Here is a 25,681-nt window from a genome sequence, read left to right as displayed (position 1 = left end):
TGTGCACGCCGAATCGTAGCACGACCCTGGCCGAACTCCAGTTTCAACGTGACCCCGCGTTGACCCCGTATCCTGGATACTCGCCAGGCTCACGACGACTGGATACATCTTTTACGACGAGTTAATCCATGCGAAACAAACTCTCTTACGTCCGAGCATTCACGAAATACCTATCGGATTTTGTTTCGCGACGTTTGTACGGGTTCTGTTAAACGGGACACGGGCGCGAACACGGAAACCTGACATTCAATAGAAATGTGATTACGATGCTCGAAATTTGAATCGCGAAATCGTGGAATTGTGTTCTTCCCGGAAACTTGTAACAAACTGAATAACTTTTCCGATATTTGCTGTCCCGAGGTTGACACGTTAATTGAACGCAAATAGCCGAGAACAGAATTGCCAAGAAAAATAAGAGAAACGTGTCCGTAAATACGAGCACACCTGTCTTCGATTTCTACAGCCGCGTTCAAAATAGTTTTCTTTTCTTTCTCCAAATACCGCAAAGATAAAGAAACGTTATAGAAAACGTTTCGAGGCGAAATCATTGGAAGATCCGAATCGTTCTCTACTAGGTGTGACTGTAGTCGTATAACGTTAACCCTGTTTTTTTACATTGCAGGAAACATGGTGCAGAAAATGGTGGCACATCTCCCAGAGAAGTCTGTCCTTGGGAACGAGCAGCTTTGCTCCGAGCTTAAGTCCGATTTTAGCGAAAGGAATGGAGAACTTGAAAACCTCCTCGAACGAAACGAAGCCACCGAGATTGACGGAGGATAAGACGAAGAAGAGTATAGTTGCTCAAGACGCGCAGGATGTTGGTGAGTGATGCAGCGCGGTGAAACTTGATATAAAAAAAGAGAAAAGATGATATCGGTGCATTCCCATAAAAGCAAATGTTGTAAAAGATTTTCGGTTTCTGCGTAGAATGACGAAAGTGAGATTCGTATCGATTTCATTATCTTACAATTAGAAAGGTGCCGACAAACTCGTACAACTCCTCGGTCACGCTTCTATTCTACGAATAGAAACGGACGTAGAGTTTCATCGCGTAGTAAATCACTCCGAAGTTTCGAGTTACCTAAATACCTTTGTAGAACGCGTAACGGGCACAAATTTAAGAATAAATACGAGATTAACGCATTGGTCGAACCTAGCGATAATTGTTCCTCCTACGTCTGCTGAAGAACAATCTACTTCCAGCTTAGCGACGAACAACGTAGACGGTAATTAATAGCTAGCGTACGTTGAAAGGATTAGGTTCAAGGACACGTTCTTACCGTGTATTTATTTCCATAGTCAGGAAACAACGACGTAAGTAACATAAGCAACAATTTAATTAGAACGTTCGATGATTTAAAAATTCGTTCAACTTCGTTATGTACATTCTTATTTCTTTGTATTTGAGTTCCCTTAATCGATAATAATATGTTTAGTATTACGGATCATTGTAACGTTTCTCGATGCTGGGTAAACGTTTTCTTGCGTTTACGATTTCATTGAATACGAAAATTGATCGTTGCTAGGAAACATCGGACGACAACTGTACAACTCTCCTCGACCGCGATCGAAACGAAGATTCGATATTCTCGAACGAATCGAGTCCTCGTTCGAGAATACGAGAAACCTTCGCACGAGTGTCGCTACGTAAAACACTACCGTGACTATCGGCTCTCCTTTGGCAATTTCTCCCCTTTGGATGTATCGCGATATCAAAGAACGGATCGAATATACATATTACAAGAGAGACCCGAACGTTCAGGAAGTTTCGAAACGATGATTATCCGCCGTGTTCAGACTGTCCTCGAGTACCTCGAATTCCTCGAACTCCATCTTGCCGAAATCGTCGTGAGTCCGCCAATTGTTTTCGTTCACTTGCCATCTGGTGAGAGCGCTACCGATAAATCGGCTCGGATAGGTCGATCTCGCGTCGTCCAAACTACCTAGCTTGAAGTCGACCTTGAAATCCTTGGTCTCCTTGTTGTCCTCCTTTTTAGGCTCCAAGCCAATCACGACCGGTGGCTCTCTTTTCGGTTCCGTGTGATCGGTCCTCTTGTCCTCGTCCTCCGCGATCTCTTCCTCCTTTTCTTGCTTCTCGATGGTGGTGATCTCGATACTGGGAGTCTCCGCGATGGTGTACTGGCTCAAGTCGGTCGGTTTCTCCCGATTTCGACACCTCAGGTGGCTCTCGACGAGTCTGCCGGTGAGTTCCAGCCTGCTGTCGCAGGAATTGCTCTTGACGAGCCGGAACTTGACATAATCGTTGGACCTTTCGATGCACTTGAACCTGTTTTCGACCACCGGCGATATCAACGGCCCGTTGCTCGAGTTTACCACCTTGCCGCCGTAATAGGTAACCGAAGTGCCGCACTCTCGAATTTTCTTGAGAACGTCTTGGGACACGTAGTGACTCGAATCGCCCGCCTCGTTGCCCTCGTCGTCGCGACAATCGACCTCCTCGTCCTCCGAGGAGATGCATTGCACCCCGCTACCGGGATCGGTATCGGGGTAATCGCTCGAGACTCCGGAGCTCACGCTCCCCGAGTCCCAGTTATGGTGATGATGATGATGATGATGATGATGGTGATGGTGATGATGATAACGATTCACTTTATTCTTAGAGGAGGTCGAGTCGCTGGGCGACGTGTGTCCGCTCCTTGCCTCGAAAGTCTGCGCCAGAATCCTCGTTTTCGACTCGCTGCGCGGACTGTCGAGCTCGTCTTTGCATCCCACCACGGACGCGTTGGAAGACGTCGACTTCTCCATGTTCTCGAACAGCTTGGTGAGATCCTTCGCCCTGCTGGAACACCTAGACCTGAAACGCAACGATTTCGGATTAAGAACGGAGCGAACGAATTTCGTTCGAAAACGATCGAAACAGAGAGAGACGTTCGCGTCCTACCTGGATCCCTCCTGCATCTTTTCGGTGATTTCGTCGAACCGGGCGACATCGATCGCGGTCAGGTCCTTCATGCTGACGCTCTTTCGGTTTTTACAGTCTCGCGAGAGTGTCGCGTGCGAACCGTTCTTCACCTTGAGGGTGTCCTCGAACATTTGTCTGACGTTTCTTACCGTGTCCGGGTCGGGCAGTTCTTCGTCGATGAGCTCTCGGTTCACTCTGATGGGGTGGTAGAAAAAGTGTTTTTTAATGGACGACTGTTTCGGGCTTTTAGGGTTGGCGCCGTCCGCGCTCTCGCAGTTTCTTTCGCGATTTTCCGTGTCCGATTTCTTCTGTATCGCTCCGGCTACCTTGCACGTTGGCTCCGACCTCGCTTTTCCCACGGTAGTTGGCTTCCGTTCGATCGTCTCGGCTCGTACAGGTTCGATGATAACCACATTGTTATCCAGCAAGAGCTCTTGGAAGGAATATTCCCGTAGGTACTGCATCAGACCCTCGTACGTGACGTCGCCTCGACCGCTGTTGTACATGTTCTTGCTGAACATGTTGGACTTGACGATCTTGTAACGCACGTGATCGAACTCTTGGCCGTCGTCTTGGTGACACTCGATCGAATCCACGCAACTTTTGGATCTGGTCAGATTACCGTGGCCATTTTTCGCGTCGTTCGTCTTGCCGGGTGATGGCTTTTCCGTGCACCCGGAAGTCTGATCCTCGTCGATACCGTCGTCGACGGACCTCCTTCTGGTGTCGCTACCAGATTCCGAACCTAATCCGAGATCGGAGCTCTCGGATCTCGCTTCGAAACCCAAGCTTTCCTTCACCGCGGTACACGCCTTCCCGAGAATATTCGTCGTCCCCTTGACGATCCTTTCGAACCTGCCCTCGTTCTGTTTGCTCCTCGATCTCTCCTTCGGCGCGTTCTTCCGCTCGAAGAAATTCTTCGCGTTCTCCACGTTCGCGTTCGGCTCGTCCTCTTCCTGGGCGACGTTCTGGAAAAAAGCAGCTAGACGTGGTAGAAAGGATCCCCGACAAACGGGATTGCGGTTCAAGCTCACCTCCTTGTTCCTCGAAGCTCCGTGAACGATGTTGGCTTTCCTGTCCAATTTCGCGACCTCGAAACGATCGTTCGTCTCCTTCCCGGGCTCGCGAAATTTCCCCTCCTCCGTAAACTCTCCCGTTACCGGCTCGATTTCCGGTGAGGAGCGTCGGTGCCGTCTCTTGGTCACGTCGTTATCGACGACCTTGAGTACCTGCGGCCTCCGCGACATGTCTTCCTGCTCCTCGGTGTCCGAAATCCAAATCGACTTGTAATCTTCGGCCTCCTCGACCTTTCGATCGACTCGATTCTCGCAGGAGGTCGCTAACACGACGTCCAGGGTGTACTTGTCCTCATCGGTCCGCGACGACGCGGATCCTCGATCGCTCGACTCGTCCCGAAAGAAACCGGTCGAGTTCTTTTCCTCCTCGAAGTTTTCCCGAATCGCGTTGTCCCGTTCGAAAATCTCCCTCCTGCGTTCGAGGGACGAATCTACCGTGAACGATTCCCGCGACGAATCGGGTTCCTTCGTGTCTTTGTTGCGGCGAGCTTCCACGCGGATCTCGTTCCCCTCCTTCGTGGTATTTCCTTTACATTTTTCCTCGTCCGTCGCGTTGTTCCTCGTGCACGACTTGTCTTCGATCGTCTGCGATTCGAGGTACTCGAGGGCGTTTCGCTTATTCGCCTCCGGATTCCCGCCGTTCTTCTCGCCGAGATTGTTATTCCTGGCGTCGTCCTCGTCGAATTCCAACCGTACGTTGGACAGTGGTAACAGGTTCAGGACGTCGAAGTACTCTAACTCGCCGTCGTCTTCGAAGAGAATGCTGTCCAGACTTCTGTGCTCCTTGCGCTTGCGTTTCACCTAAATCGAGAACGGATCGGAGTCAGTGCAGCCCTTTGCGAAAATTTCCAATATTCGACGTTTAACTTCGTCGGGACGACGCAAGTTCGACGCGAGTGCGTTTACGTCGTTGACGAATCGACTTGTCGCGAAACCGAAGAGACTATCCGTACCGATGAGACCGATCGTAAAAAGAATAGAAATTCGAGTAACCGTTACGGCTATTCGTATCACGTATACACGTTCGGGCACAATCGACTCACGAAAAACATTATCGATCGCGTTCGCTTCGCTTTAACCGTCGAGCGCCAAGATTAAAGAAAGAAGTAAAAAAATTTCGATACCGAGGAAAGAGGTGAAACGCCCCGTGGAACACGATTATTACCATATACCGTATACATATGTATAAACCGGAATTTCACGTTCCGTATTGGTTACAGGCTAATTCGCCATTTCCCTCGACGCGTGTTACGAATTTCAATTTAAACGGTGCAATAATATTCGTAATACCCCGGGCATTGGTAATACGTATCGCGTAAATGTATTCGCGCGACGTCGTCGATTCGTAATTGCATAATTGAAGCGAACGAACCGATCGACCGGGCGGAATTCTATCGTTTTGAATCGTATTAACGGCATAAATTTGGTCGCTACCGGAATTCGAGCGCGAACGTATGCGCGATAAACGGTGCTCCGTTTACCTGAGTGTAGATGCAATCGATGCTGCGATTGCCCTCGACGGGCCAGTTGTCTTCGACGATGTCCACCAAGCCGCTAACGGTGTCCAGGTCCTGAACGCTGTGATAACGTCGCGGTGATTCGGGCCAATCGAGGATGTTCAATCGATCGGGATCGGGCCGATTGCACCTAGCACGAGGCAGAGGATCCGGAAAAGAGCCGAGTCCCGATGGGATCGAGTGAAGACCGCAGGCCGATCGCGAATGGTACGATTTCGCTTCGTTGAATCTTTCGTACGAGTCCGAAAGGTGTTGTTGACTCTTCGAGAGTCTGAAATATAAACCGAGATACATCGACACGAACCGGCCACTCCGAAACGATCGGACGACGTCTGCCGAGAATATTGTTTCTCGATCGGCGCTTTCCATTTCCGAGATTCGCGTGATTTACGGCTACGGATTTTTCCCTCGCGACCAGTATATGGTCGGCAACGAGAGAAGTTCCGATTTGCCAAAGTGCTCGAAACTCGGAGCCGCGACTCCGTACGAGTCTCCGTGACTCGTGGCGCGCGTTGCCAACGGTTACATTATTAAAGCGATTTTAACACATCAAACCGTCCGCAGGGAACCGTAAAAGGATAATGGAAACAAGAAAGTTTCTCGAACGGCGGTTGCACGCCGCGTGACTCGATTCCGCGTGGAAAATCTCACGGATCCGTAACGAGTTTCTACAGACCGCGTGCGTTTTTGAAAACACACGAAATCGGCGCCGGTCTCGAACCGGTCCGTGGACCGTTTCCGTCGAGCCGTTCCCTTCGACGTCGACTAATTCCTCGGCTTGTCTCGCAGAGCTACGACGACGGCGAATTAAGTGTCCCGCGTTCGAAACAACGATCTCTCTAATTGCTTCTCGACTTGATATTTGTTCGCGCTGTAATTGAACCGGCCGTGTATAACGCTGCTGATTGAGATCGTAATTATCGTAAGGGTATTATTCGGAAGAACGTGCAAAGAACTCGTTTATAGCCCGGAACGCGACGCAAATTGAATTCATTGCGCTCGATTAAAAACTTGGAAGGAGCTCGTTATACCGAACGGTTTTCCATATTAATTGACCGTCTTCGGGGAAACATATTTTCTCCCATTGTAAAACTTAATTCCATCGACAGATCCGTTTCACGGATCTCCGGATTTCGAGTGTTCGAACGGTAACCTTGCTACGCCCTTGGAGTTCTTTCGCGCTACCTCGTCGTTTCCTAGAGCGTTTCGCGCGAAAATGATCGAACCTTGGCACGTTCTTCACGGATGAATTCGAATACGAAATTGCGATCGGTGAAAGAGATACAACGGACTCGTGAATTAAACGAGCCGCGAAAACAGTAGGATATTCGGGCGAGACGTAAAGTCGCGCGGCTCGATCAACGTCCAAACAAATAGTGTCCCGCAACGAACAAAGAGAAACATTTTCCGACCGTAAAGGTATCGAATCGACGTACCGCTCGAGTTTCAATATCCTACTTGGCGTATAGACATCTCGATATCGACGACGATAAGAAAGACAAATCTGAACGAACTTTCGCGTTCGAACGTAACTCACCTGTCCTTCAGAGAGTTTCGATCGATCAACTTGGCTCTTGGTATCAATTGATGCCTCCGGGGCAAATCGAACGTCGATTGCCCTAGTCTGAAGTGGTGCGCTTCTCGATCTTGTCGAGATTCGTCCTCCGATATCACCGCGAGACTCCTCGTTCGTTTCAAGAGCTTCCTGCGGTCCTGCGTGGATTGCGCCGAATGGGCCTCGTGTCGTCCCCCTTCTCTGCAATTCGATAAACTTCATTTGCGCTCGATCGACAAGATTCCGATTACTCGTAAACTGTCGCGGTGATCGTTTCCTTTGTTCGCTAATCTTTCGAATTGTCTTTTAATTCTGGTACAATCGTCGGTGATTCGAGGGATTATTACGGAAAGTAGAAAATAGCATTGCCTCGACGCACCGGACGGGCGGGCGGGACCTTGTTATATACTCTCCAGTCAACGCGTCGATATCGCGTTACGACGATGAACGCGTCTCCGTTGTCGCGCGTTCGCGAATACAAGACAGGCTCGCGAACGTGTTCGATACCAACCCGCCCATAGGATTTAATAATTCGTCGACGGAAATCGACCGACGCATCGAAGGAACGAAGAGGGCGCGCGCGTTCGAGAACGTTTGCGAAAATCTTTTGTCGCGGAAATGGCGAAAGGTAACTGAATACGATGCGAGAACGCAATCGTTACGGAACACGGTACGAGAACATTTACAAGCGTATTTTACATTTCAAAACCACGAGGAAGATTCCGATAAACGTGACTTGGCGAACCTACAGCCACCTAAGTTGTTGCATCGCTTCGTAAACGGTGTTCGAAGTCGACTCGGCGCATCGTGTACGTGTCCCGGCAATTAGATACTCTTTTCGAATGGATTTCGTTCTTAGTTCCTAGCGGTAGAAAAGATCGAAATTTAACAACGTTTGTTTCTCGGTCAGCCTGTATTTAATGCGATCGAAGCGAGCCACGGTCTCGTTGTAAAAAAGATACTTTTAAATCCGTGTAAGGATCGTTCGTCCTTCTACCGTGTTTATTCCACGCACGGCTCGCGAGCTCGGTCACGATCCGCATGAAAAATCGGCTCAAAGCACCGGTGCATATTTCGCTTTGCATAATCTTCCGGCGAAGGAGAGACTATTTTACAATATTTGCCGAGAGAAACGAATTTTCAAAGAATCGGACTCGAGACTTTTCAAGCGTAGCAAAAAGTACGAGCATCGTGTATCTCGTGATCGATTAACGCGTTGGTATCGATGATGGATGCCTTCCGTGAGTTTTCATTATCGAGCATGAAAAACTTACTTTAAAATTCGTATCGACCGGTAGTTTCTACGAGATCGTGCTTACGTGGAGTAACCGCGATACGAAATCGTGTGGAGTAATTTATCGTGCAAAAATAAGTCGAGGTTGTGGAACAAGTTTTGTTCTTACGTGGCCTGCATTTAACTAACAAGGGGGGGACGCGGTCGTTATTTTCGCACGTGGGGTCGCGTAAAAGCGGCGGTACGGTCGCGAAACGTGAAAACTGTCGACCGAACGAAACGATCTAATTCGAGCGTTACGAACTCGAGAGATATCGTCGACGAGCAACGTTTCGCGAATCAATGTTCGTAACAAATCGATCGTTGAATCGAGAAAAAAAAAAAAGACGACTCTTTCGACGGGTATCCTCAACGATCAAAACGGAAACAACGTTTACTTTCGAGGACTATTGTACAGATCGATCTGTCGCGTGACACTGTAACGACCGTCGCGTAATTTGTGTCAAGATCGTTTCCGTGACGAAACACGGAAACTCTCGGTGCTTCCGATTCTCGTGCTAACGAAAACGAGACGATAAATTTGCACCGAAACGCGAGCAGCGAGCAAGAATATAAATGTCATTGGTATTCCAGTGCTCGCGCGAAATCGAATACGCGAAAAAGTTTCCAATTTACGGACGCGCTCAGCGACCAAGAAATTTGGTTTTTCCAATTGTTTGCAACTCGATCGACGAGTTTTCCATCGAGATTTTCCATTCGCAACGAACGGAACCGAAAAATCAATATCGCGGCGCAATCGCGACGATAAAAACAAATCGATTTCCCGGCTGGGAGGCGGATTTTTCCGCTCGAACGGTCAGCAGCTACCACTAAACGCGTCCGTCTCGATCGTCTCTACGAACACGGATCCTCGATGACGGGATGCAAATGGCGTATCGTCGTCTCATTGTGTTCGGCCGAGCACGGCGAATCGTTACGTAAGATTTTTTTCGAGTCATCTCGGACACTTTTACGAGCCTCTCTTCGAGCCACGTGAGCCGACTCGATCGTCTTCGTTTTACTTTTATTTTCCACGAAGGAGACAGAAGCATTCCCACGGTTGGTCTCGCGGTAACCGAACGTTTCCAAACGCGACAACTCTGATCGATCGACTTTGGGGATCGTCGAATCTGCCGTTTAATTCGCGAACAAATTCGATCACGTTCGGTAGCGCGTTTATTCGAAAACAGTGGACTGAAAATCGATCGCGCGCAAACTCGATGCTTATCCTATTATTCGTGATGCGTTTACACGATATTTACGGCAGCTCTCACGAGACGAACGTTACACCCGGACCGTGAAAAAAGTAGACACGCAGGAAACCTTTCGCGGCTGTGATTCTTGTCGTTTAATCGTTTATTTACCGTCAACGCGACCCAATTCTTTTCGCACGAGTCGATCGATCGCCACGTTTAAACGTTTACGCGAGCGATGAAACTGCTCGAAAGAACTTTAACGTTGCCGGCATCGAATCGTCGTGACGAATTTTCTTTCCAAATCTCGTTTCGCTAATTCGCGTAGAACTCGAACCGAGGTTTCCGTCGAAACGGTTCGCGCGAGAGACAATTTTCATCTTAACGCTTCGAGCAATCCGATTTGGCCGCGAGTTTCCTCCTAACTCTCATTGGCCTTTGACCGTCGTAAACTTCTCGAACCGAAGTTGATTCTATTCCGAAACGTGAACCGCGAGTAGGTACGAGTACACATCGTACATTCGTACGTTGGTCTAATCGTCGCGTCGCGTAGCCGTTCTTCCCTCGGACGCAGCTCGTTAAAGTATCGATACAAACTTCCGGTTGATCGAGCGTCGATCGTTGCACTCGTATGCAGCCACAAAGGAAAGGCTCGAGCCCCTATGGCTGGAGAAACGCGACGGGAATATCCTATGACCGCGAACCGGAAGAAGTTCCGTGGTCTAAGTAGTCGATGTTTCGCGCCTGGCCGATGGAAACGACTCGGGTTCTTCGATCGCTCGCGGCTTAAAGGAATTTGTACACCTCGAAGCGCGTTCTCCGACGTCTTTGAATTCGCGTTGTCGTTTCCAACGACGCTCGAACAGTTTCGAAACGCGTACACCGATTCCATCGGTGAAACGAAATAACCGATATTTCAAGATTTGTATACAAGAAATTCCAGGGAAAGTAATTGCAACGTATTTCCAACGATTTCCCTGACAAGCCTCGGTCGCATCGTTACGCTCCACTTTTAAATTACGAACAATATACGCTGAAAGTACGAATACGTGCTCGTAGTGTCGAATTGTTCGAGAGAACCTGGGTACACGTTTCATCGCGTATCTTGCGTACTCTCGCGAGTACCGTAAACTCCGTCTAGAACGAACCTATCTAAACTACGGTGACGAACGTCGAAGAAAATCAGCGCAGTACGAACCGTGTACAATGTAGATACGATGTTGTTTTCGTTCCCCCGAGACGAAATCCTGTAGGTAGTTTTAACAGAGTGGCCCGCGCAGGAACAATTTCACTCTTCTCCGTAATCGCGTCCCCGTTTGGTTAACTCCGAAACGAATATTGCGCAACACGAGGTATCTCGAAGAAACACAAGGATCGAAAATACAAAGGAACGATTCGCGTCTTCGGGGGTCGCGATCTATTCGCTCGACCTTGAAGAAGTACCGGGTGCACACGGAGAGACACGCGCGGTTTGCTTTCGTACGGTTTAACGGCTTCCGTTAACGCGAATTACCAGGAAAGTGCGAAGCGACGATAATTGATTAGCGACGTTGAGATTTCCACGGAATAAATTTCCAGTCGTCGTCTTCGTTGACGTCAATCCGACTTAGTTTGCTCGTTTCTTGCGAGTCTCGTCACCCGAGCCGCGTTCCGGTGACCTTCGTTCGTTAAGATCGAACCGTTTGGACCCGATGATAAATTCGATTATGTAACATTACGAGCGAAATACGCGAGTCACAGGACCGTGACTAACGATACACTTGGACGAACAATTTCTAACGCGATTAAATCCGCGATCAAAGTTCAACGGACGTTCTAGGTAAGGTAGTCTCGGAGCGGTGCGAGATAAAACTCTCGAAAGTATCACAGGTGCGCGCGTGCGTGCAACTAGGTGTTACTTATTCACGGTGAAAAGTTGGAGATTCAGAGGGGTAGGTGGGATACCGTCGGAGCGAAACATCGAGCAGAGGGCTACCGACCACCAGCGTTGCTTTCCAAAATTTAAAATCGCCTCTTACCCAGCTGATCTCCTTCGTTGGACGACTTCGTTCAGCTCGAAAAACCTTTCGGATCGGACTTTGATCTTCGATTCTAGGAAACTGGCTCGTTCGAAACGAGGGATCGAGGGATACACTCGCGAATAGCGATCGCGGCGAGGCTCGCTGGATCGAGACGAGAGCAAACTATCGGTATCCTCCGAGATCCTTAATCACGATTCCGCTACCCTGGGAGATCTGCAGACCGCTGCGCGCCGGCTTTTCACTTTCTCGTTCGCGCATCGACTGGCGGATATCGTTGTACCTGGCCGGCCGATCGCCACTGTGCACCTGTTCCCTCGACAGGACAACGTGTACACCCGTGTCTCCGCTCGGATTGTCCATCCAGTAGTGGGAGTAACGCACACCTTGGCCACAGGCTCGCGTCACAGATCTCTTAACTCGGAAGTGCGACAAGTTACGAAAGCGACGACCGGTACCTTCGAATTTCGATTTTTCCAAAACTTCTTTCGAAACTCGTACGTAGAGTCTCCTACGTACGTACGTTCGTTTCTCGGGTGTTCAACTTTTTATCGATTCTAAGAGCTAATTTTCTACGGAGTGAAAGTCTGTAACGAGTTTTACGCGGAAATTTTGTTTAAGCTTTGACCACCCGCCGACCCTCTACGTTCGATAGGAAAAATTGGGACAAGCGAACCAAAATCGCGGAATAAAAGTATCGTTGACGCGTGGCCTCCTTTTAGAAGAAAATCGAGTTTGAAAGTACACGAGTCGATTTATCGGAGAGTCCTTCGTATTTTAAAGTAACGCGTTTCGACCTATCGCGAAGAATTACCTTCCGCTCGGTGGTACCGTCTATCGCGAGCGTTCAAAGTCGATTGCGTTCCAAGTTTATCGATAATATTGTATCCTCTGATAGGAAGGGTACGACGATTCGTAAAATTCGGTACGGAGATTCGTTCGCGGATCGATCTTCGATCTTTGAGTCCGAGCTTCGCGTTACCGACCAACGTCTTTAACGCGTAATCGTTGTACGGCAGTTTCCTTCCATTATGTCTGACAAAACACACTCCGTCGCGAAAGAACGGCGATGGAGGAACGTTATTATGCCGAGCACCGAGGATGACGCGCCCAATGTCGACTCGGATATCGGCGTAGTTGTAAAATCGAGGGTCAAATGGCAACGACCGTGTGCCATATTTGCCAAGATTTTAACGAAGACCTCGTCGCGTTGGTACACAGAAGAATAACAACGAGCAACGAACGATCGGACCGACGATACAATGGACCCATCCCTCCAGGAAATCCTTCGAAGGAAGTCTTCGACCTCCGACGATATTAATCGAACGATTGTTACAACGAAGGTCGAGCGTCGAAGATTACAAATATCGGACCCGAAGTCGAGAAAGTTGCGTAACTTGCGTTGACGCATCAACGTTGCTGTATTTTTGAGAAATCGGTTACGCGTAGCAAATTGTTTCTCCTTGCTTTCGTTCGTTACCCATCGTTCGAATACAAAATTCTTTTACCTTTGGGAAATAAATTATTAGCCCTCGAACGTCCGAACGATCCGCAAACGACGCGACGATACATCGTCTCGTAATTTACGTTATCCCCGTAGGAAACGTGGTCTTGCACTTACTTTTCCTTTCTCGTGTATCTACGCGCGATATGACGTACTCACCGTCGTATATCCCCAGAAGATTTAACGGGACGACATTGTGTCAAGGACAGCGCATACCAAGCAGAACCAGTTCGTTTATATCCGCCACGTGCGGATTAATTTTTCCACGAGCGAGAGTCGCCTCGAAATAAAAATCCATCGTTCGTTTTATAAGACTCGCGTCAATTCGACCATGACACGGTCCAGCGTGTTCGAAACAGCCGGCTCGACTTTTAACGTTTCGATCGATCTGGCTGCGTGTTGCGACATTCGGAGGGAAATGTTCGCGCCACGAATAAGTAAATAAATCATTCAACGATCGAAAGTATCCAGAAGAGACCATTATTCGTGCGTTTAAATATTCACGGTGTTGTGTCTCCGTCGCGTCGTTGCAAAAACGGACGTTGCACAGACGGTACGGCGGTAGGTTCTAGTAGGTTGCCGCGTTAATTGTGTCCGCTGATTTCTCGTTGGACGTAAAAGAAGAAATATTGGATGGAAATCTTATCGTTTCGATCCGGACGGCAACCAAAACATCTCGCGGTAATCAAAGGACAAAGAACCGCAAAACGGTGTTTTACACCGGTACAGGGAATTTCATTTTTCGTTTCGTGTTCAACGAGTTGCAAAGACAATGTCACGTGAGACCACGAAGAAGAAAGTGACCATGGCACATGGCCTAGGTACCACTTACGTTCAAGTCACCTGGATACGCACGCCACTTTCTTACGGATCCGAACGGCTTTTATTTCGCATATTTTCTTCGGGTTTCGCATATCGCGTTTCACGTTTCACGTGCCGCTCGTTTTTCCACCGTGAATGGAAACGAACTTTTATGCTATTGCGCGATGCCACGAATGGAAAGAAACACGTTTCGTTGAAATTTTTACAGCGACGATATTTTTTCCCGCGTCTTTTCCTTTTCTCAACGTTCGATGGATGTAACGAATTCTTTCTTTCGCGCGTAATACGGGGTGTCGTATCGTCATCGATACAAGTATCGTCCGCGTTAACGGTAATATCGAGAGAGACAACATCCTTGTACCGACTTCGGTACGAATCTTTTCGGAAAGAAGGTTAACGGACGTGAAATCGCGTTTTGCTCGAAAAAACGTTCTCGATGGAAGGACAAACGTCGTTCCGATGCATATGGCAAAAAGTGTTCGCGTGTACTTTAACAACGCAGCACTCGTCCACCGTTTCAGCGTGTATCGCACGCTTTCTCTGTCGACTTAATGCGGCGCTCGCGTTTCCTCGTTTTTCTTCATCAAGGACAAATCGAAAGAAAAAAGGGAGAATTGCGCGCGTTTGATTGCCGCGAGCGAACAAATTGTCGAACACGCCGCATATTTATTTTCGCTCGAAGCTAGCAAAAGTTGCTCGTATATTTCTTTCAGAATTCCGAAGCTCGCGACCGAGGTGGGAGTAAACGGAGTGGCGAAAAAATCGTCAGTTACGTTACCGATTAGAGTAGAAAATTACCCGATCGAAGAGTACACGGCAAATTTGTATCCGATTCTTGAAAGCGCTCGTGACGATAAATACACAAAAACGTTGGAACGGCACGATGTATATTGTAACGAGAAAAGAAAAGATAATAAGAAAATACACACTGGCTCGATGCCGATCACGATTTGTCGTCGGAAGTGATCGGTACGCAACTGGAGAACCAACGAAAAAATCACTAGGCAATTTCATCCCCTCTTTTGTTCCCTCTCGACCGATGAATCACAAGAGTTGCCGAGGAAACCGTTTCGCCTCGTGCGAAACAAAACGCGTGTGAATAGGGCGAACTTGAACCACCCTCCCGGTTCACCGGGAAACGTTTCAATCGCATGGAGTCCAGGTGAAACGATTCGCAACTCCGCCGGAAGGTTGTACGGAACAATTACATCGGTCCTTACGTTCCGAGCTAGACAATATCCGTGGAACGAAGCGATTACGACCAACTCGAGTTCAAAGTACGTTAAATCCCGTGGAATCGGTTTCGGTGAAACACATAGGACACCTTGTTCGAACACCACCGGAGAGCGCCAACTACTCTAGCGAAGGAAACAAATTTCAACGGTCGTCCCATTTCGAAAGAAAACTTTCGCGCGCGAACCGGACGTTAATTTCTCGATTTTGTTATCAAGTTCTCCGTTAAGGTTTTACTTTCTCGACTTCGCGAGCTCGGCGAAACATCTTTTCGTCGATACATCCGTTCTCACCGAACTTTAACCGTTGTCTACGCCTCTCTTACTTTTCTCGTTGGTTGTTCTCTCGTTGCTGCCCCACTTTTTATTCACTGTTACTTCGATTATCGTTTTTCATTTTACTCGTACTTGAATCTACAAGGTATACCCTCCTATTATTTTTCTCTCTTATTCGTACAAGCGCGTAACGTTGCATCGTAAATACTTGGACTCGGGAAAATTTTCCGCTCGAAAGTTCCTGTGCGCGAGCCGAAAGCGTGAACTCTTAAAACACTCTCGAGAACGTCTAAGAAAAATCATTGCTACGCCGATCTACTTCGGCTACCCTTGGTCGTGTTTTATTGATATTATAGTTATTAAATGTTGATATCGCTCGTATCGGTGGAATAAATCGTAACCCGAGGAAATCGCTCGAGCTCGATTACCCCGAAACGGCCTCTACGGATTCCAGGCGGTCGGTGATCCGCGCTTTATCGCGACAGAACACGGGAGAAATTAATTTCGTGAAAGCGAGAAGTAACTCGAGGAGTAAGTGTAATGTGACCCAGGGTCATTGACGCCTACCAGCGTGTCGAAATCGATTGGAATCACTTTCGATAAGAAGACTCGAGCACCGGAAGAGATCGCGGAGGCTGCGGTGCGCGGACCGCGAGTTGGAAAATATTCTCGCGGCTTCACGATCGTTTGTTGCGGAACGCGAACTGTCGATGATTTTACTGTCTCGAATTCCGTCCAACGATGACAAACTTTGTGTTTCAGATATCGTTTTAAAATTTCATTTTCCCCCTCGTTCGTTAAAAGCGAATTAGCTTCCCGTGTACCGTTACAAAAGTACCGGAACCACCAAAGAGAGAATATGTAAAAATATTTTAAAGAACGAACTTTTCTCTCTCTCTCTCTCTCTCTCTCTCTCTTTATTTCTTTCTCTTCCATTAGAATTTCAATTTACCTATAAACACACGTGAAAGGGGAATAATAGAACCGTTTTTTGATTACACACTCGAGTAATGGTTGCGGCAAAGTAAAAGTCTCGGGAAAGAGAAACACGTGAAACGATAGTGTACTATATGGAAGCAAACGCAGTCGGACGATTCGATACGATTCTCTCGGTGCAACGGAGGATCGTATCCGATCTAGGAACTACTCTTACCCAATGTGGACATCAATTTTAATATTTCTACGCTTGGAGGATCGCTGCCTACTTTACGTAACTTTGTGTTCACCGCGAAAAAGGAACAAAATACATCCGCGCGTGTAACGATCCCATTACGTGTTACGTAAACGGAAATCTTCGACGCGGTTGGCCGCAAATTGGTCCTAAAGTAAATATTCGATGGACTTCAGGGTCGATCGATCGTCACGGGATCAATTATCGCGTCGCAATTTCGTTTTAGCGTCTCGGTAGAAACGTCGAGCGCAAGCAAGGTGAAAAAATATACGATAAACGACGTACCTAAAGAGTATCGGATAATGGACCTAACCGGGATTAAAATGGGAAATAAAATTAGACCAATCGTTCGTCGCGTGCTCGGTCGCCCAGCTCGACTCGCGACTTTGAAAAGGTCGGAAAATAGAGCCACGAAACGACAGGATGTTGCACAATGAGATCTACGTTCGTGTTCACGCAAAAGGAATTTCGTACGTACGGGCCAATAACGACTCGAAGAGAGTCGGGTCGGCCCATTTCTGGTCAAATATACTTTCGGTCTTAATAATAAATAATAATAATAATAATAATATACTTTTGATGCAACGTATCGGTACACGGCGAATGGCGTAACTTGCGTTATTTTCTACCTCCGTCGCAGTCAATTCGTTCGATCGAAAAGTAATTTATTGCAGTACTTGGACATCTTGCGAAGGGATAAGCTTTCGAACGGCTTTCGCTGGCAGTCCTTTGTCCGCGAAACATACGGTCACGAGGGAACAAGAAGTAAAAAGCGATACCTGGAGTAGTGGTCGGCGTTTTCGACAAACTCCATCGTCACCTGACAATAAACGATTTTCACCGCGAACATCGCGCACCAGCATCGTACAACGACGGAGACCGTGCACTGCCGCGTTTCCACGCGTTTTCGGAACAGAAGTGACCGTCCAGCCGAGCAACGCGAACGAATTTCGATGCACGCCTACACTGCCACGGCCCTTTGTCCTATTCGCAGCTGCGTGTGCACATCGCTGAGACATAAAGAGACGTTCGTAAAAACGGATATCCGGTGTTCCGCTGTCCCGGCCTCCTCCTCCTGCTCCTCCTCCTCCTTTCTCTCTCTTTCTCTCTCTTTCCCTCCTGTTTCCCTCCTGTTTCCCTCCTGTTCCCCCCGCCGTGGGTTGTCTTTCGTTCTTTCGATTACACCTCGTCGACCGTCACCTCGCGAATTAACTCCGCTAATAGTAACGTTGATCGTTCGTTAATTTTTCGCAATACTGAACATTGCATTCCGTTGCCACCGTAAATACCCTCGATAGAGAGACTCGGGCTGTATAACGCGAACACAAATTAGTTCCGTCGAAAAAAGTTTTACAAATGGATCCGTATTCCACGAATTATATCAAACTGGAACAACGGGCAATTAACCATCGTTCGATCCTAAATCCGTGAGCAATTCGAAGAACAAACTCGTGTGCCGGAGTTTTAAAAACTTTCAACCGACGGTATACTTGCGCGTAATTTAATTTCAACAACGCCCTCGAAGAAATCCGTAATATTTTCTCAGCTGTTTGTACACAGGAGGTGATCTCGTACGGACTGGCCGTAATTACGAAAGTAATAGAAAAACGTTCGTCGGTTCGTTCGTTAAAAATTATTCACCGAGACAAAATATATTCGAAATTGAAGGAAGTTTCTATTGGAATTACAGTGCAAACTACGATCCGGAACGGCGCGACGCGGCGCGGTGCGGCAATTTGATTTTCATTGCTCACGATCGCATCAATTAACGGTTCCACTCGAGATTTTTGCGAAATCGTTCGGCTCTCGTTACGAACGCGTGTATCTCGAGACGATTGTACACGACTCTCGATAGATGCGTTTTCGTTGAATAAATTGTATTCTCGGTTTGAACGAAAACGCTGATTCAACGAGACGCGCCGCGAGCGAAGAGTAAAGGCAGAATTTCTGTAAACAGTTGGCAGACTCGTTAGCGGTATCGCGAATATGGAGATGGAAAATTTCTCGAGTTTCTAGAAGCGGCTAATTAGCGGAACTACGACACGTGTGTAATTTGTGGGGATATTGTTGCAGAATAAAATTGGACGTATAGTTCATCGTATGGATGAATTAGTAAACGAAGAATTTTAACGTCCGTTTGTAATTCGAACCACCTTCTGTGAAATTCATTCGGTGCAACTACGTGTTCCACCTTAAAGAATCCGAATCACTGTGGAAACTAATCTTATCGTTGATGTAAATCGATCGAGAAGAAGTCCGGTTAAAAGGAAAAGGAAATTAACGAGATTATAATTACGTTGGAGTACAAACGCGAAAATAAAACCGGCGAACGATACGCCGAACGTTGGAAAAGTCGGACGGTACCGATGCACTTTATCAACGATTCGGTGTTTTCGATGCTTGCCGCTTAAGCGTAGAAAAAGTGAAACGAAACGAAGATAATAGTATACGGACCGAAATCGACGGGATCGTTACTTCCCTATCGTTACGGGTTGAAATTAGCAAAATTGATGTTTCTCATCGTTCGAGGTATCTTTAAAATCCGCGGGGCATCGAGCGTGTAGTAACGACGCATACGCGGCTTCGACGCATCGTCGGTGCGCATGCGCGAGAAAATGGTTGCCTTATAAAGTAAAACGGCGTTTGATACACGGGATGAAACGTCGAGCCGAAATTGGGAGCGAGACGAGTGCAAGGTCTCGACGAGGATCGCGTAATTAGACCACAACCATGCTAATAAGCGCAGCCTGACCGTTGCGAAATCCCACTAATTAACGATTAATCGTCCACTAATCGTAAAACGTTATCTCGTTCGAACGGGACCGAACCGTTTCGAGTCGAAGCGTCGTACGGTCTTCGTGGCGCTTAAGAATTTCCGAAAGCGCTGTCTCGTGAACTACAACACCCGACGACTGTGTTTCGGCCAACTATAATCGCCGTGAAATTCCTCGTACCTAAGCAACGAACGATACATTGCTCTGAATAATGGAAGATACCCGGGAATAGATTAAAATAATATCATCGTCGGGCATCGCTATATTGTTTCTGCTCTGATATTTATGCGCCGTAGAAGTTACAGGCGATTTTTCGAGTTCATTAAAAATCTGGGCCACGCTCTGCCTGCCTCTCTATCGTACAATATAATTAACTTATGGCGCAGTTAATTTCTCTCTTGCCACGCGCGTCTTAATTGTAAGAAGATAAAGTTTTTTCGAAGAATCGGTTCGTTAAACGGGGAAATTTTGCTTCCTGGATGACTACCCCGATCGAACGAGTTATCCGGAACGATGATACGTTGTTCGAATAAAAACGATCCGATCTGGTTCTTTTACGTAAATCTAAAACCTTCAAAAATCGCTCTGTTTCCCGGGTAATGCGTTTTAAGAAAAAAAAATTACTCACCGATGGCATTTTTGTCGTTGTCTCTCGTGCACCCATAATGCCTCTCCAAGGGTATGGGTTCCGCTCTGTACTCCACCCATGGTCGACCCCTGAACGACGAGGCCTGATGTACATTTATATTTACATTCCATAAATAATAATTCGTACGCGAATACGCGTCGGTTCGAATACATGGGAAACAGCAACGCGCGAATCGAGAAAGGGGCGAACAAAATTAATACAGGTAATCGTAACCATAGGCGTGACCGTTTAACGAATAAAATATAAATGCATTAATTAGTTATCCACCGGTAGCTATTCGCCGGTCGTCTTGAGGCAACGTTTATTTATTACTCCGAACTCGAGACTGCTTATAGATTGTTTGCGTAAATATGTAGGTAACGGTAAAGCGAAATAATGCAGTTGTTCGGTCGTTACACTTATTTTCACGCTTCGATATGCAGTTATACCGATTTTATTTTTAGCTTTTCTAACGGGCCACGGTATTCGCGTTTCCCTTCCGTTAAATTTTCTACCTGCCGGTTTTTTTTCGGTTGTTCGGTTTTACGGTCGATTTGAACGAATAACTTTATTCGAGGAAAACGCGTTGCACGAGAAATATTACGAAAAGAATTTATTACGAACCGTAGGAAAAAAGTAAAGAAACACGCGTGGTAAATGGAAGACAAATATGGAAAACGTAGCGCTTGATAAACGATCGTGAAACGCAGGTGTAGCTGGCACGTGCATGCGCCAATGAAATATAGTGACTGGGTTTCTACATAGATGGCGCTAAAGGGTAACGCTTTCTCGCAAGTAAAATCGGTCCAGGCAAGATATAAGAACCGGATAGTAGAGTACGATATTTATGTTTAGTTGAACCAGGAGTTGTTCCTACGTTGTATTCTCTCTCGAAAGGGTCCGAAATTACGGTTTCGACCCAAGTCGACGAAACAAAAATATAATTTTAGCGACGAACGGAAGAATCGTGTTGTTAAACTTTACGAAGTAACGCGTAATCGTGACACGTTTCTTGTAAATCCGGTTACGGCGATGTATCGTTATCCTTCCCGTTCGTTTCGTAAAATTTCATCAACGAGATACAAAAGTAGTACTGCACTGAGAAACAATGGTTCGTTTACGCCATTATTTCGAATCTTCGAGCGCAAAAGTATCCAAGTTTTTCTTCGAATCGGAAAGGTTATCGAAATTTGATGTATTTTTATGCGCAAAGATCTATCGTCGTTCAATCGAGATTTTGTAGAAAAGTGAATCCTCCTTGTCCGACCAAAAACCGTATCGTATCCGGAAGAAAACTGATATTTTCCTAAAGGCAACCACGAAGTTAAAAAATTCAATTCTTCTCCGAATCCGAGAACCGTAGGTTACCGTTATCGAACGTAAAAACCGGAAAGTCACCCCACCGAAAGCACCTCTCGGGAACACCATTTTACCAATGCAAAGTACGAAATCCTAGGGTACGAGAAAAACACACTACCGCACCCTTTCTACCCTCGTAGGAGGAACCGGTACATTATTCACCTACCCTTGGGGAGATCCCCGATCACTCGTCGTGCATTCTTGAAGAGGTCACGTCACGCGAACGTTTACCGATACCAAATACGATCGAAACCGCGCGAAAGTGGTGGAAAACCGATCCGTCTGCGTAGAACGTGCGACACGAAGGAACCCCTGGTGGAATGTTTCGCGCGCGCGTCACTTATTAGTTGAACAGAATCCAGAGGTAGACTGGCGGCACGGAAAACTTCACCACCGCAAACTTTTCACGAAGGCAGGAAGAAGGGAGGACGACACCAGAAGGTGGTGGCAACTTCTTTGCCACTTCCAACGCTTCTTCGCGAGGAGCCACCGCCACCGCCGCACTGAAGAAGCGCGTATCGCGGCTCGTGGCAGCACGATACGCGCACTAATTGTCGGACGTTGCGCTTGTACGCTATTAAAGAGAGGTAATTACCGGCAAGACCGAATTTCCTTGCCGGTGAGATCGGGCCCCGGGTTTATCGCGGCCAAATACTTTTTCACGGCGCTATTGAATCATCGAAGAATCTCGCTTCCAACTGGTTTCCCTTTCGAGACTGGACGCTCGTTGTTTCTTCGACTAGCAAGGTGGTAGGTGCTAGGTGATAGGTAGTAGGTGGTATACTCGACATTTTTTATTACGGGAATCGCTTTTGAAATTATCCGAAAAATTTTAAGGCCCGCCGACGATGAATACTCGCAACGAGTTGGAACGATCCGCTTTATCTCGACGTACCGATTGGATGTTTTTCTTCTTCTTTTTTCTTTTTTTACATACTTAGAAGGAAACGTAACAAATCGCCGGCAAAGAGGACGACTTTCTCTAGATCGAGCCTTGCCTAAACTCGAATTACGGTACGGTTTGAAAGAACGAGTGATTATTTTCCATGATTTGGATTTCTGTTGCAAGAGAACACCGAACTGCGCGTAATCGGACACCGATATCTGCCGCGATTAACGCGCAATTAACAATTTCCCGATACATCGATTAAAATAAATGAACAAACGATACCACAGTTCTCCGGTTCTCGTTCCCCGTTCGCCGTTCGAATAATATAATTCGTTGAAATCGCGTTACGCAAACGCCGATCGACAGACCGGTTGTTGCTCGATTCCAGCGAACATAATTTCTTCCGGTGTTCCTCGGACGCTCGTCGAACGAAACTCCGTTATTACACACTTGGCGGGGAGAGTGTTATCGAGATCGTCGAAATCGTTCTCGAACTCGTCGAAAAGCTCGAGTTTCGATCCGGCGATGAATATAGTACTACCGTCGATTATCGTTGCTCGGACCTATTCCCCAGGAATTTCGAAAAATCGAGTCTCGCGGCTCCGATTCCGTTACTTTGCGAACCGAAAACGAGAGAAATTCACGGTAACGCGGCCACGAGGATAACGGTAATTTCGTACGAAGCGGAATCGAAGGTTTCGGTAGTTTCCCTTAAACGTGTACGTGAAATTACGCGAGCAAAGAGATTCCGGTCGAGTACGCGTCGAGTACGTCCGCTGTACGCGACGCGTGAACACGTTTCCTAATTGTTTTTGGCGATAAATCGACACTGGTTTCGTTTCTCGGGTACCATTATTTTCGAGGGACAAGAGCCTTTGGGTGTTCGAACGGTAGCTCGCTAGATTTTCCGTGAGCGAAAACCTCTTACCGAAGCTGCTGGTAGGTGTCCTTTGAGGCGGTACCGCGTCTTTTATCGTTCTACCTTGGAAGGTAAAAGATAATACGGTAGACGGGATCCTTTTGTTAGCACCTAGTCGGCTCTCGATGGCGTACGGTAGTGGTTCGACGAGGACGTTCCGCGGCTCGTACGTAGACGCTGTTGGATGCATTTTCAGAGATCGTGCAGCCGGATCGGTGCTCGGTTCCGTTCTGCTTCCAGCGAAAAGATGCTCGCGCTCAGTCCCATTCCGGTCTCCACACTCTGATACCTTCCCCGTATCGAACGGCCACTAACCAGGTTAACGCGAGAATCCAGCTCTCGATCGTGCGACTATCGGGGGAACGGCGAGTTTCGCGCGGGCCCTTTCCAGCGGACTCGAGCAACGACGATATCAAGCGGCCGGGGATACCGCGACGCTTCCTTGAAATTCTCTCCGTTTAACACCGAAAGTCTCGTCTCGAAGCTGATACCCTTCATCCGGTCCGAGTACTACAAGGGATCTGGGTTACGTTAGGGAGAGAATCCGCTACTCGAGAACAGAGTAGTGTAAGATCTCGATGTGTTCTACGCGGAAGTACTAACCTTTTTTCTCCTCTTTTGGAGAGGAGGGCAAGTTTCCTCGCTAATCGTTATTTCTGCTAGAAGCTCTCGTTTATCGCCGATCGTTGGGACGATCGCTTACCAAAACGCGCGAGACGATTACTCGATATCGTCGATCGAATTTCTCGGGAAACTTTTTTCACCGATTTATATTTTCTCGATCGATACAAGTAGGTCCTGTCCGAAGAAGTTCCACGATACGTGACACGTGAATACTTGCTCGTATCGTACGGGTACCTCGTTCTTGTTTCACGATCGTTTCGTTGCCTTCTCTCGGTTCGTTGTTTCGGGGAAACAACGTAAAGCACTCGGTATCCTCCTAAAATTTTACGGCGCTTGGCAACGATCTGGCAACGATCGCTCCAAGGAATACCAAAATGCGACGTAACGACCTTGCGACGATCGAGAGAAGTCACTCGAACCGACCGAGTCGTATCGACGGGAACGGAAGCTGGAACTTTGTATTTCTTGTATCCGGTTGTCGGTTCGAGCGATGCACGAGAAACGATAAAGTTCTGCTTCCGGTGCGTAAAGTTGATCGGCCGGGATTCAACGCGTCCACGGTTGAAATAATTTCAGTTGCGGGCGTAACCGTGACGTATCATCGAGGATTACCCAAGATCACGGTGCCGCTGCCATCCAGAAAGGAACATTGCGTGTTTACCCTGAAACCGATAACACATACGGTGGGAGACTTGATCAAAATGCTGAAAAAGGAGGATCGTGGCATCGATCGAGCGAGCGTAACCACGCTAGGTGAGTTTATCGAAGAATCTCTTCTTTTTTCCACCGCGGATTTTAACGCGAGACGATTACTCGTTACCGGGTTGCGACACGAAGAGTTCGATGATTTCAGACGGCGTTAGGATAGGCTCTAACAACACGATAGAAACGTTAATGGAGGAGGACTTTCGATTGATAATAAACGACAACGAATACGTTGTTTCGCCGCCGTTGCATCACAGGCACACGATGGTGAGTTATTCCGGTAGGGGCTTCTTTCGAACGTTGCTTTTACCAAGAAACGTAGGGAGTCGGAAACCCAGAGATTCGTTCGCGACTCTAAACGATCGTCCTGCCTAGCCGACTATTCCGAACCGTGTCCGATCGTTCTCCGGCAGAGAAAGAAACGTTACGCAGAAGGTGTAACGTAGCGTAGTTTCGGCTGCTCCAACTTTCTACGTTTCTATCGTTCGTTTATGTAGGTGTGCGCAGTCGCGGAGTGAAACTGCACCCTTTCTTTATTAATGGGATCCGACGGTTTTTAGCGCGCCCGTCGATCTAGTCGTTCGTTCTCTAGAAGAAAGTATCGGAAGGACGTTTTCGCGGAAAAGTAATGAAAAGGTAAAATGGAATGTTTTAGGAAAACGTAGAAAAATTATCGAACGTGCAGGCGTTAATCGGGCAACTGTACGAAGCGTTCCACGTTCGAGAACATTACGTCAGCCTGGAGAAGCAAGTGTTGGCCGAGCTGGAGACCGTCAGACTCGAGCTGGAGCCTCTCGAACAGGTAAAACCGTATCTCGACGATCGAAAGCTCTCGACCCGTTGATTCTCAAACTTGTCGAGTTACCGTTTCGAGATTCCTTATTTTCTGGTTACTTTGGTCCATTCCTCCGGCTCCGATGAATGCGAACCGCACGAAATAACAAATTTCCGCAACTCGATACCATTCAAATTGAACCAAGGTTTAAGGAGCTGTGGAAACGTTATTAGCTACGTTATTAGCTACGTTATTAGCTACGTTATTAGCTACGTTATTAGCTACGTTATTAGCTACGTTATTAGCATTCCAGCACGTTAGAACGCGGCGGCACGCGAGCGCATTATTCAACGAACGCGCGGAGCGCCTCTTTTATCGCTCGTTTTCTCCTCGTTGGATGAATTAATTTTTTCGCGGGTTCGTTTAATCATCGCGTTCCCAGGTGGCA

General features: G+C 47.5%; 2 protein-coding genes across 4 annotated transcripts in view; one reads left to right on the top strand and one right to left on the bottom strand.

Moving 5' to 3' along the window:
* Window positions 1–25,681, top strand: part of Mcu (mitochondrial calcium uniporter) — a 43,512-nt gene that overhangs the window by 12,261 nt on the left and 5,570 nt on the right. For both annotated transcript variants that reach the window (XM_076313731.1, XM_076313741.1), the window contains exons 2-5: window positions 623–821; window positions 24,330–24,506; window positions 24,607–24,725; window positions 25,114–25,260. In XM_076313731.1, the coding sequence (XP_076169846.1) occupies window positions 623–821; window positions 24,330–24,506; window positions 24,607–24,725; window positions 25,114–25,260 (642 nt within the window). The remainder of the gene's footprint in view (window positions 1–622; window positions 822–24,329; window positions 24,507–24,606; window positions 24,726–25,113; window positions 25,261–25,681) is intronic.
* Jv (javelin) lies at window positions 1,257–21,688 on the bottom strand. Of its 2 annotated transcripts, none has more exons than XM_076313613.1 (7): window positions 21,488–21,688; window positions 19,963–20,065; window positions 7,054–7,272; window positions 5,481–5,787; window positions 3,958–4,800; window positions 2,903–3,891; window positions 1,257–2,815 (listed from the first exon to the last, which is right to left on the bottom strand). In XM_076313613.1, the coding sequence occupies exons 2-7, from the start codon at window positions 20,040–20,042 to the stop codon at window positions 1,759–1,761; spliced, it is 3,495 nt and encodes a 1,164-aa protein (XP_076169728.1). In that variant the 5' UTR covers window positions 20,043–20,065; window positions 21,488–21,688; the 3' UTR covers window positions 1,257–1,758. The 2 variants fall into 2 exon arrangements, with proteins under 2 accessions (XP_076169728.1, XP_076169737.1); XM_076313622.1 differs by having other exon boundaries at window positions 19,963–20,051.

Source organism: Ptiloglossa arizonensis, chromosome 1, assembly GCF_051014685.1.
Source record: "Ptiloglossa arizonensis isolate GNS036 chromosome 1, iyPtiAriz1_principal, whole genome shotgun sequence".
Taxonomy (NCBI): domain Eukaryota; kingdom Metazoa; phylum Arthropoda; class Insecta; order Hymenoptera; family Colletidae; genus Ptiloglossa; species Ptiloglossa arizonensis.
This window is presented reverse-complemented; position numbering and strand designations above follow the sequence as displayed.

What these genes read in the sequence shown, in the direction of transcription:
- Jv (XM_076313613.1), bottom strand. Translation starts at nt 20,042, where the DNA reads ATGGGTGGAGTACAGAGCGGAACCCATACCCTTGGAGAGGCATTATGG. An exon ending in GAGCTTCGAGGAACAAGGAG is followed by an intron (nt 3,892 to 3,957) that starts GTGAGCTTGAAC and finishes GCTTTTTTCCAG; the next exon opens with AACGTCGCCCAGGAAGAGGA. An exon ending in AAGATGCAGGAGGGATCCAG is followed by an intron (nt 2,816 to 2,902) that starts GTAGGACGCGAA and finishes GTTGCGTTTCAG; the next exon opens with GTCTAGGTGTTCCAGCAGGG.